The sequence below is a fragment of the Pteronotus mesoamericanus genome, unplaced genomic scaffold (genome assembly GCF_021234165.1).
Source record: "Pteronotus mesoamericanus isolate MK-2021 breed Mesoamerican mustached bat unplaced genomic scaffold, CSHL_Meso_final contig_265, whole genome shotgun sequence".
NCBI classification, from domain to species: domain Eukaryota; kingdom Metazoa; phylum Chordata; class Mammalia; order Chiroptera; family Mormoopidae; genus Pteronotus; species Pteronotus mesoamericanus.
Window position 1 is genome coordinate 831,821 of NW_026555113.1, and position 18,479 is coordinate 850,299.

General features: G+C 52.8%; 1 protein-coding gene across 3 annotated transcripts in view; it reads left to right on the plus strand.

Moving 5' to 3' along the window:
* DPP6 (dipeptidyl peptidase like 6) overlaps positions 1 to 18,479 on the plus strand; it is a 484,609-nt gene that overhangs the window by 331,825 nt on the left and 134,305 nt on the right. For all 3 annotated transcript variants that reach the window (XM_054574779.1, XM_054574777.1, XM_054574778.1), the window contains exon 4: positions 8,036 to 8,130. In XM_054574779.1, the coding sequence (XP_054430754.1) occupies positions 8,036 to 8,130 (95 nt within the window). The remainder of the gene's footprint in view (positions 1 to 8,035; positions 8,131 to 18,479) is intronic.

Sequence of the window (18,479 nt, forward strand, 5' to 3'; positions counted from 1 at the left end):
GAGTTACTTCCCTGCCTTCCCACAGCCTGGGTTGGTCTCACTGCCCCCTCACGGAGCGACTCCACCCCGTCGTCGGTAACGCCGGGGGATCCCCCTCTTAGCGATGCCAGCATTGGTCCTTGGGCTCAGGGCCCGACCGCCCAGCCCCTCCGTTGTGAGCAGGCTCCGTGCAGACTGGCGGGTGCCCCTGGGCCGCTGTCTGGGTACCCGGAAAATGCCCCTCTGGCTGTGCGCGCAGCGGGTGTAGCACTTGTCGGTGAGCCTGATCTGAACCGGGGACTCCGGGCGGGCGGCGAGATGCTGATCTCCTCGCGTCGCGCTCCCCCCGCCTCGGTGAGCGGGCTGTCTTCGGACGGGAGGCGCCCCCTCGTCGATGCCGTCCCGGAACTGCAGGACTCGCAGGGTAAGCCCCGAATGACTCGTGTTTATGACCAGGTTCACCATAGCAGGTCGGTGTGATGGTTGCCCCAGTGGGACACAATGAAGGTTTTTTCCTTTTCTTTTGTGACGACCGTTACAGGTTCATGAGTAGTTTTCCGCCCGCAATGTGTTTTAATCTGCGGTGACAGCACGTGGGAACCGATGCGCAGGTGTTCCCGGCTTCGTCCGCGGGCGCCCGCCGCGCTGGCTCTTCTGTGCCCGTAGCAGGTCCCTGTGGCCACAGGGGCGATGAGCCGCCACGCGCACTCGGGGACACACAGTGTTTACCGGTCGCCATCTGGGCGTCTGCTGCTGCTTGGTTCCGACCCTGCTTTTCTGCTGACTGCCTGGCTCGCAGTACGGGGCAGCCCCCTGGCTGCCGGCCGACCTGGCTGGGCCTGGTCTCGGGTCACTGTGGCAGCTCAGGTGTGTTCCACGTTTGCTTCCCCTCCTGGGGCTGAAACCCAGGCTAGACACGCTTGTCTCCTGGCAACGGCAGGAGCCGGGAGAGGACGAGGTGGGCTTTCTGAGGGCTTTCCCAGTGCTGACTGCCCATATTCCACGGGCCGCTTCGAGTCACGTGCCTGAGCCCAAGGTCAAGAGGAGGGTCCAGGAACGTCAGAGGCGAGGGCAGTGGGCACTGTGGGGCGCAGACCTGGGCTGTTCTCGCACTCCACCCTGGCCGCGGGGACACGATCCATCTCTCACTGAACACGTCCTTGCCTTCCGGCTGATAAAAGATCCCCGGTTCCGCCCTGGCCGGGTAGCTCAGTGGGCTAGAGTGCCATCCTGATGCGCCAAGGTCATGGGCCCCATCCCACGCCAGGGAACACACAAGAAACAACCCGTGGGTACGTCAGTAAGTGCAAGAACAAATCAATGTTTTCCTCTCTCTCTCTCTCTCCCTCCCTCTCTCTCTCTTTCTCTCTCTTTCCCCTTTCCCTTCTCTGTCTAAAATCAGTAAATAAAAAAATGTAAAAAATATATACATTCCAGGTGCATACTGTCCTTTCTGTGTTTCACATCTAGAAATACTCATATCTTCAAAGGCACCACCGTCTTTCGGTGAGGACGGTCCTTAGAAACCAAAATCTGGGTGTCTAGGGTAACCGTGCACCCAGTCCCTTTCTGGGGACAAGACTGGCAAAGACGTGCTTTTAGAAATAAACATCTCATCCTCTTGATGTGTTTTATACAAACGTAACATTGTCACGTTTTCACTTTTAACTGAACTTCACGATTTTCAGCGTGGATCCGTTTCTCTTGTACAGAAAATCTTACTTCCTAAGAGCAGTACCGGAATGATTACTGTGCCGGAAGTCACCTGTTCTAGGGCGACGCCATCACGACGGTGGAACCTGGCCGTAGAGGCACACCGGGACCACCGTGCAATGGGCAGCGTTGCTTGCAGCTTTCGTTAAGTCAGGGAATGCGGCTTATTCAAGGTGCGTGCCGACCAAAGGTCTGGCAGAGTAGAAACATATGATAAATACTCTTTAAACGAATAAAATGCCGCTTGGTTGTTTTCTTTACTTGTGAATTTGGCTTCTAAAGCCCATCCTTGATCTTTTTGGAGACTCCCGCCGTTCCCAAGCGCGAGAAACTAAGTCACTTACCTACTTGTAGTAAAATGCGCGTCCATTCTATTGCCTCGCCGTCTCTGTTGGTACTGATGTTCCCCGGTGTGTTGGAGAGCTACGTGCAGCTTCGCTCCGCTCAGACAAAAGGTCGCAGTCACGACGCTGGGCCTTTCTGGGGGGAGGCAGGCGCAGCGTGGGTGCCGACACGCCCTAAAACACTCGCATGTCCTGGAGTGGCCTCCCTGCCCCTCGGCACGTCTGTCAGGGGTCGACTGCTGGGCTGCCACTCACCAGATCACCTGCTGCGCTTTTCTAAGGTCGCGCGGCATTCGGGAGAGCCTGGAAATACCATTTAACCCTCCGGAGGTCTTTTTCTTCCACCTGTCATCGTCCCTGAGCGTGGAGCCACACTGTCAAGAGGGATCGCAGGTAGTCGGCCGACCACATTCGGAGGACAGCTTTGGTTTCCTCTGTGACCGCTATGGCGTGAGGGGTGAATTTTCAGATTGAAGGTACACGGTGGCATGCACTAAGGCATCTTTGGGACCACACCGTACCACTTCGCCCTTCTAGACAGCGTGTCCAAAGGCGCTTTCTGCGATGACGGACATGCTCTGTACCTGCCCGGCCCCAGCCAGCGCCCCCTGCTGGGCGTGCCTGTTGAGCGCTCGACAGTGTCTCGTGCAAATAAGAACTTCTTGTTTTATTTCATTTTAATTAACTTTCAATATTCATAGGGACATGTGGCTCAAAGCTGTCAATTGGCAACACAGTCCTAGATTATAAAAGTGATCCAACTAAAACCATTTGCATTTGGCATATAGCTCCCCAAATAAGTATAACTTCTGCTATCAGCTTTCTAATGATTGTTGTCTTTGGAAGCCAAAGGAGAACTCCCTCTTGGCTGGCAGCAAAGGATCTACACCTGGATTGAAAACTTGACATTCGCGGCTGCCAATCTGCATCCCTGGCTGCTGACGCTGGAGGCAAGATTTCAGAATTTTAATTTACGGGCCGGCGGTTACTAGGGACGTGCAACAGAACCCCGGCCGCCCGCCGCCAAAGCGCGAGCTTGGTTCTGAAGGCACAGATTCGCGCCAAGCCGAACAAGAGAGAGGAGGTTGGAAGCGGCCGCCAGAGCCGTATTTTTATGAAAGCTGCTTGATTTTCTTAAACGACTCAAGCTTCACAATCGACTTGTAGCTTTTTATCATAGAAAATTTAAGCCAAAGGAAATAAGGTAAATAATGTACATGTGTCCATAACTCACCGTGCACAATTACTGCCTGGGGGCGGTGTTACGCCCTTTGTCTGCCAACCGATTTCTGGCCTCCCCTGTTACCCGAAAGCACAGCCCAGATACACTGTATCATTTTATCCTCCTGCGTTTCACCGTGCGCGTCTCAAAAACACGAGGACTTACCTTGTTGGACAGAAAAGAACAGGGCTACTGTATTACACGGAAAAAAAAAAAAGACCCCCAAACAAAAACAGTACCTTCTCAACAGCACTAGGTATTCTATGAATCCTATTAATAATCTCAATTATCCTATGAGTGTGTAAATGTCCAGTTGTCATATAAATGCCATCATTTCTTGAAAAAAACCAAGTCCTTTGAGCTACAGTCTCTCATAGTGTTGTACGTATGGCGTTGCTTAGAATGGCCCTCTCTTCCCTGTGTTCCCTGTCATTGCTAATAGGTGATTAGAGTTGAGCTCAATTTTTTTCTTCGGTAGCACTTCATCAGCAGCGCTGCCTGTCCCCTCAGGGGCCACGAACGGGACTCACTGTCCCTGGTCCTGCCCTGTAGCCCTTGCAACTGATGCCTCTGCTCCCCAGGAGCTGTAGGATGGCCGCCTTCTAACCCGTCGGCCTTTCCGCTCGGCGCCCGGTTCCGAGCACGGAGCTCTCCTTCCCTGGCCCGTTTGAATGGGAGGGAAGGGAAACTTTCTTGATATTTTCCTTTTCTTTATCAGTTTTTAAATCACCCACTGACTGACAAACATCCTCCAACGATAGTCAATGCAATTAGCTGTTTCTTTCGTCAGTGGCCTTTTTAAAAAAAATCATGAACGTAGACACAGCTAATGAGCTTTCGTCTAGAACCACCATTCCCACGGAGGCTCTAAAGGTCCCGTTGCCGGCCAGGGAGAGCCTCTCCGACTGGGGTGTTGAGTCGTATCAACTTTAATACTCTCCTTGGCGTCCGACCTGGTTCTGGTCCCAGACCGGAGCCGGCCAGCGATGGTGGGAATCCTGAGCCCGCCCGCTGGGAGGCAGCTTTGCCGGCGGTGCCGGGACTGCCTGTCCGGTCTTCTATTTTATCACCGCCGCACGGGTGTCAGTGGGCATAGGAAATACATTGTAGGCTGTGTGTTATCGGAACACACAAGTTATATCTGGGGAGAAAATAAAGCAACAATAGAACGTTGTTCCCATTAGCATTGATTACAATTAAAAGGAGATCATCGTAGGGCAATCAAATTTACTGCATTTATTGTGTGTGGTCTTTGTTTCAGGAATTAAAATCTATCCTTCACGGGCATGGAGGCTTTGTGATACCCGTACAATGAAGGATCATTACGCTCTTCAAAACCAGCCAGCATACACAAATCACACTTGTCGATAAGAACCAAATGATCGCAATTGTTAAGAAATCGATAGGACCATGAAATGCCACCGTGTTTTTAAAGTGTTTATCATAGATGAGATCTTCGAAAGGGCTTTCTAAAAGATACATGATTGTCCAGCAAAAATTGGCCCCACATGAAGTCATCTGATATATGAAGCTCAGAGTAAATGACTGGCATTTTCTCTTCTTTTTGGAAGAGCAAGAAAATTATGTGTTGCCCTGCTCTCTGTTTCTGTTACAGTGTGAGGAAACAGCCTAAAACGAGAAGTAATCACTTTTGCTGCTAACAATCGAGAGACTTATTTCCAGCTCTTCAATACTTTCCGCTCTGAAGAATCAGCCAAGCGCCCAGATCGAAGAGCCTGGTGGCGCTGCGGGCGCAGCCTGGAGGCGCGGCTGGCACGGCAGCGGCGGGTGACATGTTCCGCAGGAAGTCTCTCTTCTTAAGAACCTCACGTTGGGTGCTTCTTAAGAGTTCCCACGGAGTGTGGCTTTTTGGTGTCCTTTTGACTCATTCACACCAGACGGCTACTGTTGCGTTGGCCGTCGTCACTTTCCTGTTGGACAGTCTAAGTGAAAAGAGGTCCAAGCCCCTGACTAAATAGTCAGGCATGGCGTGTTTTAAAAATTCTGGTGGCACAGGGTAGAAGGTTGCTGGTCTGATACAGCTGTCACAAAATCTATGAAACAAGATTTCGAGGATCTGCGGGGGAGGAGGAATCCCCATCACGATCCATTGCAATGCAAAATTCTTGATTTGTCTTCGATTTCAAAATTGCAACGGCACGTTCTTATTGAAAGAAAGGTCAAGCAGGCAAACATTAGCTATGACAGAGGCAATTTAACGATACAGCCAATTGGACGAACGGGCCCTTAGAATACCAGGAGAAGGCGTAGCTAAAGGAGCAAAGAGATATTTGGCCAATTAATGGCTAAAGAGTTGAGGAAGATGTAAATTTGCAGATACAAGGTGCTCAGCAAACATCAGACAAGACAAACACAAAGCCGCCCAGTCTAAAGGCATCGGAGTCAAGCTGTTGGAAACCAAACACAACACATAAACCTTAAGAGCAGCACAAGGGAAATGTGTGGAAAAAACACGCAAGGAAACAACAACCAAGTAAACGGCCAATTTTCCATCAGAAACCGTGGCGGCCAGAAGAGAGTAGAACAAAACTCCAAAATGCTACAAGAAAAGAAAAAAAGAACCTGTCAGCCTAGAAATCTCTGTTACGAGATAATGCCCTTCAAGGGTGAGGGTTAATTGAAGACATTGGCAGAGAAAACCAATGTAAAGGGATCGGTTACCAGTAGATCCATACGACCTGGAATCCTGAGGAGAGCCCTTCGTGACGTAGGGGAGTGAAATCCAGTGGAAACTCAGACCGTGACCAACAATACAGAGCATCGGAGTGGTAAATAGCGGGCGGGTACATGCAAGAGCCATTTTTGGCATTTTCTTCTTAATTTCTTTATAAGCCCTCTTTTGGTATCATCAATAATTCCAACGTCGTCCTGTGGAATATATACACTCTGTTGACATGATACACGCCATTAGAATTCTCATGGGACCGGACGTGGCCCTGCCGCCTTGACAGACGACCATATGCCATGAGAAGCAGCACACGGTTAACTCTTCGTAGACCGGCTGACGGGGGCGGGGGGGTGTGTGTTAGTATCCCTCGGACAAGCACCAGGAATAAATGCAAGAAATACAGCTAAAACAAGGAAATTAAAATTCTACGAATATTCAACGACAAAATGAAAGCCAGGAAACAAAAAAGGGGGAAAGATGTTGAGGAGACAAGTAGAAAACAAGCCTTAAAAAGGAAAAAGGACGGACCAAATCCAGCTATATCCATATTTTGTTACATGTGCATATGGTGCATGTCCCAGGACAGACCATACTATGGGCCACAAAAATGCCGTAATGAGTGATAAAAGACTAAAACGATGTACAGGGTCATCTTTGATCCCATGACTTTAAATTAAAAATCTATAAAAATAAGAAGGCCAGAGTAACTCTACATATTTGGAAATTAAACACATTTCTAAATAATTATTGGGCCAGGCAGACATTACAGGGAAAATTAGAAATAACTCGAACTGAATGGTAACGTAATTCAGCCTCTCAAAGTCTGTGATATGTAGCTCATACCATCTGTAGAGGGAAATTTTGAGGCTTCACAGTTTTATTAAAAAAGATGGAAAGTAGAACCGAAGATCTAAGCTTCCACCTCAACCAGCCGGACACACGAGAGAAAACGAAAGCCCCCGCCAGCGGGAGTAAGGAGTAAAAAGGAGAATGTGATTCCATCACGTAGACTAAAGGCAGACAGGAAAGAATGATGCCATTAGAGTGAATCCAGTCCGCACCCAGCGCTTCCCGTTGCTGTGGGAAATGGCTTCACTGCCCAGCGGGCGCAGCGCGGCCGCCCTCGCCCAGAAAGCTGTCCTTTCGCCCCGTCTCGCCGACAATCCCGTCTGCAGAACGGTCCCCTCGGCCTGGCAGCGTGTGCACCTGCAGGCGCACCCGCCTATGAGCCTACGCCGCCCCTCTGCGTGCGTACGAGTCTGCGTGCCTCTTTTATTCGTTTTCTGGGAGTGACTGGTGACTCAAAGTGTCACCAGTCACTCAAGATACAGGGTAGCCATTCAAAGATCTTGGAGGATCAGCCAGTGCCTGCGGGAGCGACAGAGAAACTTGGGGGACCGAGGGAAACAACCTCCCAGGCTCTGGGTGTCGGCCCAGAGCTCCGGGTGTTAGAAATCGGTGTGGCCCCGGCCGGCCCCGCTGGCTGGAGCACACCTCGTGCACCGAAAGGTGGCGTGTTCAGTTCCCGGTCGGGGCGCGGAGAGGGTGTGGCTTTGCGTAGAGGAGGCAGCTGATCGATGCTTTTCGCTCTGGCGTGGATGGTTGCCTCTCTCTCTCTCTCTCTCTCTCTCTCTTTCTCTCTTTCTCCCCCCTCCTCCCCCTCTTCCGGTCTCTCTCAAAGCAATAAACATGTCCTCAGGTGAGGATTAACAAAAAAGAAAAAGAAATTGGCCCGTTGAGCTCCAGTTATCTTTCATCCCTTAAGGTAGCGGGCGCCTTAATCGGCCGTGTCCACTCTGCGTATCCCACCCACAAAAGATCTGGAACATTCTAAAAATGTTGCGAGAGCACGTTCTGGTGTTTTATGTCAGTGTGTAGAACAGGAATAGGAGATAAGATTCAAAGAAAAGCCGCCCGTGAGGTTATGTTAAGAGGAACTAAATATATTTCCCCACATTGAAAGGACTTTTTGATGAAATGCTGGATATATTTTTTCAGAAGTAGCCCATTCATTTTACTAAGTGTCCGTCAAAGGCTCAGTGAGTTCCTTGATGGCTCATGCTTCTTCTTTAATTTCCTCTCTTGCAGATAAAGAATTCATCTACAGAGAACAGAAGGGAAGCGTGATACTGCGGGATGTTGAAACAAATACGTCTACAGTGCTAATAGAAGGCAAAAAAATTGTAAGTGCCCCCTTTGATGACCGGGATGATTTCTTTGGTCTCCCCTGCAGGAAATGACTTTCAGTTTCAACTTCCCGTACGGCCGCGGAGAAGCCATGGGCTTGGCTCCTCCAGGCTGAGCAACGGCAGATCATGAGAAATCGAAAGCGCGCTAATTTAATAAGATCAAAGCCCAGTTTCAGCCAGGGTGCGGGACGTTTCTCTGAGGTGTTGAACACAAGTGTTGCAGATCGCCGATAATTGAAAGATAAAGTCCCCCGGCTTCCCACGTTTACGGGACAACAGCGGTCACATGTTGCAAACGGTTCAGCAGGATGTGCTCCATCTCATCCTAAAACCCAAACTCGCCTCGCGCTGACCGGGTTGCTCAGTGGGTTAGAGCGTCATCCTGATACATCAAGGTTGCGGGTTCAGTCCCCGGTCAGGGCACATACAAGAAGCAACCAATGAATAGATGGATACGTGGAACCACAAATTCTCTCTCTCTCTCTCTCTCAGTAAAATCAATTTAAAAACCAAAACCACGCGTCTCTGGCTGCAGGGCCACAAGTATCTGTGCAGGTACCGACGGTACTCATGGTAATGACAGTAAGTGATGTTGGCGCCTTAAAACCAGGGCTCAGCCGCGCGAATGCCCCTGCGTGTCGTCGGGGAACACCTGTCCTCCCGAAGATCCAAACGGCATGACGACATGGGGTTTCTGTGCCGTTCACGCTGTTTCTCCAACACGGGACTGAAGCGCTGTACCCAAAATCAATTAATTTTTTCTCACACACTGTTCATCCTCATCCTTAGAAGGTCCACAGCTGCACGTTCAGGGAGGGGAACCCTATCTTGTCCACGGCGGTGGGGAAATTGAGGGAAGAAACTGAGGAAGTTCCAGGTCGGAATGGTCGTAACACGGCTCTGGTATGAATGGGAAACCTAGAAATCCCGGAAGTCTACGGGTGGGGTTCAGAGGGGACCCTGGGTTCACGGATCAGCAGCCTGAGCCCAGCGTGACGGCGGAGCTCCTGGGTGACTGGGCGAGGATCAGGCGGGTCCCCCCAAGCCTCTGTTGCAGAGACAAGAAAGGACGGCTCCCCTGCGGGACCGCCCCGTCCGTGGCCTCGTTCACATGCCGCTCAGCCTTGTTTTTCCTCCTCAAGTGCATTTTACTTGCTGTTTAAGTGCCTTTCGTTTCTTGTTGGGGTGATGGAACCTTTTCCTTTAAAAGTAAAGCTGGTGGTGGGGTTCGGGAGGGAGTGAACCCCGCGCTCCATGTAGACAGCCTGCGGTGCGAGGGGTCCCAGGGAGGCGGCGGCCGGCGCAGCTCCCCGAACCAGAGCTTCTCGGAATTCAACGGGGCTCCGCAGGGCGAGATCGTGGGAGAAGGGACATGCCTGCGTTTTTGCATTAAAAAAAAAAAAAAATCCTCTTCGGTCACGTGGCTGCCCCGCGGAACTCGGATTCCACCCACTTCCAAGCACTGCCATTGCAGAAATGGATTTCTGATAGGAATCGAGAGGGGGAAACCGCCAGGCAGTGGCGGAGGGTAAGTGCGTTTTAATGCCACCGTGTTGTCGATATTTCCTGCGAGGATGTCAGTTTAGCCAAAGCAGCGCCGCGCGCATCCCACTGCACTTAGCCATGAAATACGAGCCAGTGGACTGCCTTCCCCTTCTCAGATCGATAGCTCGTGACACGTCATTTATTTTCACTGAAGTTGTTTGAGCCAAGTAATGAGGCAACTTCAGAAGCTGCATTCGGGCAGCTGAACGGGAAGGACTGCGTCCCGCAGATCAGCTGGCCGGCCCCACGGAGGGCAGTCCCTCTCTTCTTAAAATGTCACTTAGTCACTCGCCTGACAGATGGTTGTGGGGCGCCAAGTGGGCACAGCCCCGTGAGCCCCATTCACAGCCACGCCCAGGTCATCCTTGTCCCGGAGTGGCGTCTGCGCCCTCCTGTTAGACCCCGGCCGAAGGGGAAGGGGAAGGGGAAGGGGGTTCGGGGGCCCGTGTAGATCACAGAGACTCCGGGTTGGGTCCTGCTGAACCACGGAGCCCCCTCGGCCCCCTGCGCAGTTTCTCCCCCCGCCCGGAGCGCACAGTCTCCTGTGGGATCCAGCCAAGGACGTCTGTCTGACGTCTGTCTTCCGTCTGTGATTCCTCAAGCAGGTGCTGAGAAAGAGAAGCCCGGGGCATGAAGGGCTTCTCCTGGGGGATGGGGCCGGGGGAGACCCTGGCCGAGGCCGAAGCGCGGCTCTTCTGCTCTGTCCCCTTGCCTTTCTGAGGACTCGCCAGGTGCCTCTTCTTATTTGACGTCCGGAAGCTTTGAGTCTGTTTGATATACGCAACCTGAAGTGAAGGGAGGTGTGCCCCGAGGCCGCCTGTCCCCGCCGCGTGGGTCCGTCTGTCGTCTGTCGGGCAGCCTGGAACGAGAGGGGAACTCAGAGCGATGCAGTGGAGGCGGGGTTTTAAAACAGCCCGCCCCGCCCGGACCCCTAGCCCCTTCTCCTTCCCCAGCCGCCGAGAACCGAGGCTTCCTCCCAAGGTCACGTTAGCTAGGCCTTTTGCCCTCAGCGTCCTCCTGATGCTCCTCCGCGTCCCACGGGCTTATTGCTGGGCTGGGTCCATGGAAGGGGTACAGACAGACCCAAACCCCGGGCAGGGCAGCTGGGACGCTTTGAAGGGAATCGATGGTCACGGACGGGCGGCTTAGCCCTGGGGTGTACCCTGGGCACTGACCTCCCTTCCTGGGAACTGCCCAGAGCGCGGCGGCGACAGACCCGGGCCAGGCACATAAGCTCCGTGCGCCTCCGCCCCACCCCTCGGAACGCTGGGAGGGCACGGGGCTGCGGGAGCCGGCGGGGTGTGGGCGTCGGCCTTCCACGGCTCCTGCGCGGCAGCCTGGCCAGCCGCGGGCCCACGCAGGGTGAGCGCGGGGCGCTGGGCAGTTCAACGCAGGAGACGCCCACAGCTGCAGGGAGTTTTGGGGCGTTGGTTCGGGCCAAACTCACGATAGCTGCTGGGAAGGAAAACCTCAACGGAATGAGCAAAATACTCCAGAAAGTGGCCGTTGTGCACCGTCTTTTATCCGTTACAGTCAAAGGAGGAGGCAGGAGGGGTTACGTGAGGTCCCCCGGTGGCAGAGGAGGGAGGCGGGAGAGAGCAGAGGGGGACACTTCTGGGATTGGATCAAAAGGAAAGCGATAGACACCTGCTGCTTTTACACAGGTGGGTGCAGGCTCGTTAGCAGGCAGCAGCTGACACGGTAACAGTCACAATGAGGGGTCTGGAAAAACAGAAGTTCCCCTGAGATTCCAAGGGCATGTTACCAGGTCTGTTCTCGTAGAAGCAAAAAGACAACAGCCTTTGCTCAGTCAAGGCAAAAGCTGACCTTTGTTAGGGAAAAATACCGGCCTAGAACATGGCCGCCCACCGTGACCTGCTTCTAGTTAGAAAGCTTTCGTGTCAGCCCCTCCCATGGGGTTGCTTCCGGCCTCAGAGCGTGTGAGGCGGCCACGCGGGCCCCCTCTGAGCTGGGCAGGGTGGCGCGTGGCCTCTTCACCGCAGCAGGCAGACCCTGAGGAGGGCCGCGTCCGTGCACCTCAGGGCACGGCCCCCGGCACCTCCACTTTGGCCCCTTCCCCACAGAAGGTGGGGCGCGCGGCCTCCGGGGCCAGGAGGGGACCATGGCCGGGGCAACCTCCGACCGCTGCACATAAGGGGGAGAAAAATCGGCCTTAAATGAGCTTTCACTTGAATTACATAGTTGATACCCTAGGCATTCCAGGACGTTCTATTTTACTCTCCTTTTTAATAATTTAAATGTCAAACAATGGATTTCATGTTTATGCCCCTGTAAGACTCTTCTGTCCACAAATTAACAAATTAGAGAAAGGTCTTTGTTACATTATGTACCCCGCATTTTCCCAGTGACAGGGAACACTGTCCATCTCTCTCCTGCCCCAACAGGGGTCTTTGGATACTTGGGCGATGGCCGCCTAGGCCCTCAAAAATCTCACTCAACTTTTCTCTGCCGAGTAGGACACTGCCTCCTTCCCCACGCGCGTCTCTCTCTCTCTCTCTCTCTCTCTCTCTCTCTCTCTCTCTCTCTGTTAGCGGCACTGTGGGCTCTCAGTCCTTGACCTTCGCGGGAAAGGTCACACACCACACGGCCAGGTGACCTCAAGAGCATGCCCGTTAAAGCTGGGGACCGTGAAGCCACGGAAGGGCTTCAGGTAGGAGAGACAAGGTCAAAGCAACCAGAGGGGCCCGGCTGGCGGAGCTGCCTTCGACCGCCACAGAGAAAGTCACAAACAGAAGGGAGCCATCTGGGCGGCATGGGCTCAGGAGACACGTTACCGAGGCCACGGGAGGGCCCTTGGAGAAAGCGAGCAAAGAGCCGCGCCTGCGCCTTGGAAAAGAAAGCCAAGAAAGGCGTGGGCGTGCTCTAGAAAGAGCGTGCGCCGGGTCCTTGGCCTTAAGGGTTTTTATCTGTTTTCCAAAGGCAGGACTTTTAGGGGAGGTCCAGGGAGGATCTTACTAGAATAGTCATCAGCTCTCCACATGTGTCCGCTCAGGGCCATGGTCTCTGCTGATTGGTCGGTGCCAGGCAGAGGGTCATTCGTCTTGGCAGCTGGTCCTGACACAGCCACGGCGGCCCTTTGTCCTGCTTTTCGGGGTCTGCAGCTGAAACACAACTGAGGCCTGGATGTCGCCTCTCACTTGACCAAAACTCTGTCTCTGGGGTCAGCAGACCTGAGGGTTTGTCCCTGAGATTCTGTGACGGGGGTCAGAGCCTCGTCGTCCTGAAGTTTTCCTGCTTCGGGGAGCGGACGTGCAAGGGAGAAGGGGCAGGTGGGTGGGGGTGCTGGGTGGCGCTCCCTGGAGCCAGTCGCCTGCCTCCGTGTCCCCGTTCCACCGGCCAGGGAATTGTCCCCATTTCTTGCTACGCTGTCTCGTTTCCCGTAGAAGCGCATTTGAAACAGCTTCCTACGTCCTCCCGAGCGTCCTGATCCGTCACGGGGGCTGCCGTTCCTACAGAAGCTTGGGGCCATCCCTCCATCCATCTAGGACGTAAGAGAGCAGGAATCCTCCGCAGGGCGGGTGACTGCCTCGGGCCGGAGATTCAGGAATTTAAAGCCGGGACGGTCTCTGAGGACGATGCTGTGCAGACCCTTCTTCCGTCAGATGAGGGGACCGAGAACGTCCACAAACAGGGCTTTGGCTTCACCGCCACTCAATGGCCCTCGACCTAACAGGCCTGGCCGGAACAGTCCCCTGGGCTGGCCTGTGGGTGACAGTCATACTTCCTGCGCCCTTTTTGTAATTGATAAGCCTGATGCCATCATTCATTGAATCATTTACGTTGCCCCAGGTGTTCGGAAAACAGCGGGATGATTCATTCGAGGGGAATAAGAATATCTGTGTTTTGACTCATCCTGGGGAATTTTTCATACGTGGATAATCGAAAAAGTAAAACGGTAACATGCTGAATCTAGAGAAATGAGATAAACAAAAATAGAGGAAATACAGTGTCACCATTAAAATAATAGGAAGGCTGTGTAGCAATGTGAAAAAGGATAGTTATGAGGGTATATTAAGTGAACACAGAAGAATACAATATTGGACCCACACTTTAATTAACAGTTGCGAAGTTTCATCCCGTGTGTGTTGAAAAGGCTACAAAGCGAACATTGAACAGTGAAAATTGTCCATCTTGGCGGGTGGTGCAGTTTTGTATCCTGTTTTCCAGCCTGCAGATTTCTATAATGGCTGTTTCAATGCCACTTACTCAATAATTTTAATCGCATTTGTAAAAATTCAGCCTCATGTTTCAGAGAGATTAGGCTTCTGCCCGTGATGAATGGGTAAGAGCTGTAGACAGTTTCTGGAATACTTAGAAGGGAAAACTAGTAAATTAAAAAAAAAAAAAAAAGCCTCCTGTTGTTATGCTTCTGTGCGTTTTTCTCACTTTTTATGTCTGTCCTTGTTTTAATTACTATCTACTTGTTTTAATTACTTATCGAAATGACTAAATTAACATTTAAATAAAGTGGTTTTGTTTCTCTGGTGTATGTCCCTGTCTGATTTTACATAATCATTAGACTGCAGAATTTGAATTTTTATCTCAGTCTCTAAAAATTAATGAACTCTGCCTGCTTGCAGAGAGGGATGTCATTGCGCGTATTATTCGGCCCTTTGCCGACTCAAGGGACAAGTCCTGGGCGCGACTGTGCTGCGGAGGGACACCCGGATCTGGCCGCGGTGTCAACTGGAGGTGGCGTTTTCTGCCCTCCTTCAGCCGGTACGCCGGACTGCCCCTGCTAACTTTCACCCCGCCGCATCCCACGTGGCTTGCTTTGCCCCCCGGGCGCCGGCTCAGAGCGGAGGAGGGAGAAGCCCACCTCCCTGGACGTCTCTCACTCAGGACCGGGGTCCCGCAGGGCCCTCCCACCTCATGGGCTCCGCTCCGTTTCCACTCCCGCACTGACACTCCCGTGGGCCAGACCCGCGGCGGGGACGGCGGCGGGCGGCGTGGCCTGCAAGCACTGGGTCAGCCGCGAAGGGGACATGCCTTGGCTGGGTCTGCAGTCGAGAAGGCAAACCGCGGAGCTGCGGTGCTCAGAGGCTGCGCTGCGGGTTTGACAGGCTCCGATCCCCGTCCCTGGCTTGTCTTGCGGGGAAGAACAAAGCCCAGGAAGGTCCGGCAGCAGCAGGACCTCATTCCTCGCAGACAGCAACCTCGGCTGGGGGCGCGGACAGCAGCTGGCCCGTCCCCGCGGTGAGGGACCGTGCGAGGGTCTTCTTGCCGGACCCACCTCTCATTCCCAGGCCCGCAGCCCCGGACCAGAGGGATGACGGGGAAAGTGCATTCCTTTTGCAGGAACATTGTCACTATTTGTCACGTTCTTCTCCGTCTTCCTTTTCTTGTCCTACGTCTCTTATTAAAACAACAGAAAGCAGAAGTATTTGTACCCATCTTTCTTCTGGTTTTTACTTCATGGGCCAGTCTGTTTTTTACTCTTCAGTGGATGAGTAGAACCTTGGTTGCCTGTGTCTTTTAAACACCTGAAGGGGGTCAAGTAGCGGCTCCCTCTTTCGGGCCCCAAGCCTGCGGCTCTTCCCTTCCCCCGGCCCCCGCCCGGCCCAGGCTCTGTCATCTGACGTTACATGACCATCTTCCCCGTGGGTGGGCACAGGGGCCGACGAAACACAGCCTTCACTCTTGGCCCACCTTCGGCCTCCATCTGAAGGAAGCCACTGTTTGAACAACACACAGTCTGCAGTGACGGCACCTTGTGCAACCTGAGCTGGGGGCGGGGGGAGGGGGGCGTGGGGCCGGCAAAATACCGTCTTTTGCTGTAGATAATGCGCGCCCATGTTTTTGACCCAGATTTTCAGGGAAAAAATCTTTCGCTTTAGTTTTTTCATTCAGTTGTATGTTTATTTGTATTTAGACACTTGTTTTTATGTATTATAAAGGAATTTCAGCATTTGTTTTTGAACATATTATGGTACAAGAAATTTTATGTGGCAAATGACTACAAAACACAAGAAGAGACCCGAGGTGTCTCAGGCACCACCTGTGTATAATGCGCATCCTTATTTTTCCCTCAAAAAGTCGTGCCAAGTGCACGTTATACACGGCAAAATACGGCAACTGTGACCGCCCAGGATGGGGGTTGGGGAAGGGAAAGGTGGTAGGAAGGAGCCCGGGGCTGCTTCAGGCCCAGACGAGGGTGAGGATGGACGAGGACGCCCTGAGCGGAGGGGGTGGCTGGGAGATGGGGAGGGGGCAGGGGAGGGGTTGAAGTCACACCGTGGAAGAACTGAGACCTCCAGCTACGTTTCACGTGCAGGCCAGTGACAGCGAAGCAATGGGCTGCGTGTCTGGGGTGCTGAGCCGTGTTAGCGGGAGAGCGGCGGCGTCCGAGGCCAGAAAGAGGGGGGTGGGGGGTGTCGCAGAAAGAGGGGGGTGATGCGGCGGCGGGGGGACCGAGGCCACGGTGAGGAGCAGGCCGCTGCGCTGTGCTGGCAGCTGGGGAAGGGGCGTCGGGAGCTGGGTGCAGGCGGCGAGACCCGCACTCTCCTTGTTGACCCGAGCCTCTCGGGAAAGCTGTGCGTGCTCCGATCCGACCGACAAGGAGAGTTTGTGGAGGCTGAACAGCTTTTCCCGCGGCCACTGGTGCCTGGCGGGTAGCCGGGCGTCTCAAGGGCTGCGCTCCGCGTTGGCCCAGGCCACGCGAAGGCCCGTCTAGGTTTGCACAAGGGATCCAGCTGCAGCCTCCGTCCCGGGCAGGTTGCGGCCAGCGTTCCACGCCGCGAAGGGCGCTGCAGCCGCCAGGATGTGGCTCCCACCCGCGACGCCCACCCTGCGCAGCCCAGGGTTGCTCCTGGACGCCACCGTGCTGCCTGTGGCCCCACCACAGAGGCTGGAGCCGTGAAATACTGAGTCAGGTCAACCTCGCGCACACACGCACACACGCGCACACAGTGCCAGTGCAACTGAGTGTGGAATTATCTGTCCTCACAGGGACAGAGAACTGGGCTCGGGGAACCATCTGGAAACTTCCATCATCCTCCGTTCTCTTCTATAGCAACTGCACTTCCAACTCTCCTCTGGCCGTCTCAGCTAGCGCTGGGCGCGGCACCGGCACCGGGTGCAAGTGAGGGGTGCCCTTTAGTGCGTTACGGGCCCGGGCCGGCAGCGGCTCCGTCCTCAATAGCCCAGCCCCGGCGGCCCTTCCTCCTCGCCGGCCAGGAAGGGGCAGAGTCAGGCGTCCCTTCATTTTTGGTGCGATGCGTTTTCCCATCGAGTTGCACACGGTGTCTTCTTCTAACTTACTCTTTCCCGTGGCTTTTGTATTATCATTACTAATCCTGTAATTTAGTTCTTTTCCTTCTTTACACAAACACTGTTCTCCCCAAACAGCCTCGGCTATATGTGTACTTCTACTCTTCGTTCTACCTCTCTTGCTTGATAATTTAGGACGTTCTATCATTTTGTGTCTCTCTCTTCCACTGACGGCTGCTTTTCCTTCTCTGCATTTCAGTCATGTACGCATTTATCTAGCACCTGAAAATAAAACACCGACCCTTTAGATACGTTTCTCACCAGGAGCATGTTTACAGTTTTGGATGTATTTATGCTTGGCTTGGGGAATGTATCTTCCCTTCAAATAGTCTCAGGGGGAAATGTTTAGAAACATGTTAGGTGGGGTTTTGCATCCATCATTTACACCTGGTGACAGTGTGGACCGACAGCCCATAATTTCCACAACCCTGGGGCCATGGAGGCTGGGGTGACCAGAAATTCGTGGAACTAGGCCTCGGAATGGCGGCGACAGCGACTCAAGGAGGCTCGTGCAATTCCCGCCGCCTCCGGCGCTGTTGGTAGCAGCGGGCCCTCCAGCAAGGAACGTGACCTGTGGTGGTTCCCCGTGTAGAAAGTTGCCGCCTTTGCTGGCTTCCCTTGGTCGTCTTTATACCAGAACCGTCATTGCCACTCGTGTAACAGCTGAGGATGTGGCCGTTCATTTATTCTGCCAACATTCAGGCAGCTCCTGTTCTGTGCCAGTCACAGTTGGGTACAAGGCATACAGACAAGACAGAACAAATTACCCTTCTCTTCTTGACATTCGATCCTGGCCAAGAGGGTATGGTACTACGAGGATGATAATAATGAGATAATCATTATTATCCTCGTCACATGCACAACCATAAAGCAGGACAAAATTAGGGAGGAAACAGTGACCACACATTGGAAAACAGGCAGTTCCTACTTGGGACCCCTGGAAAAACGGAAAACTAATGAGGCCAGCTGTCCACTGAGCTTCCTGCTTGAAGGTTGTTGCTGAACTTCAGCACAGGGAGGAAAGCTGCAGTTTCTTCATCTTCCTGAATTAAGGAGACATTAGATTTTAAGGAAAAAATATGGCTGCTGCAATTTATCAGACAGAGTACACAAGAGGAGGAAGCTACCTGGATCAAACTTGAGAAATTGCATAGGGTTCCTTTGAGACTTTGGTTAATTGTTGATCTTTATATAAATAAAGAGTGAAACACCACAAGGCAGAACAAAATAAAGTTCCAAGTAAAGAACATTTACAGGATCTTAGACGAGGAAGAATTTCCAGGGCTCGTGAATGACCAGGAATCATTTTAAGTTTCTTCGAGCCATGAGACATTAAGTAGAGACTCCCATTAGCTCTACAATCATGGCTATTGAAGAGAAGCCTGTAAAATATCTTTAAAACAAACCTCTAAAGAACCTAATTAATCCATAAGTAATTTACTACCTGTCATAAAAGGTCCAACATTCTCTGAAGAAACACAAAAAGCATTCAAGAGTCAACAAGAGAA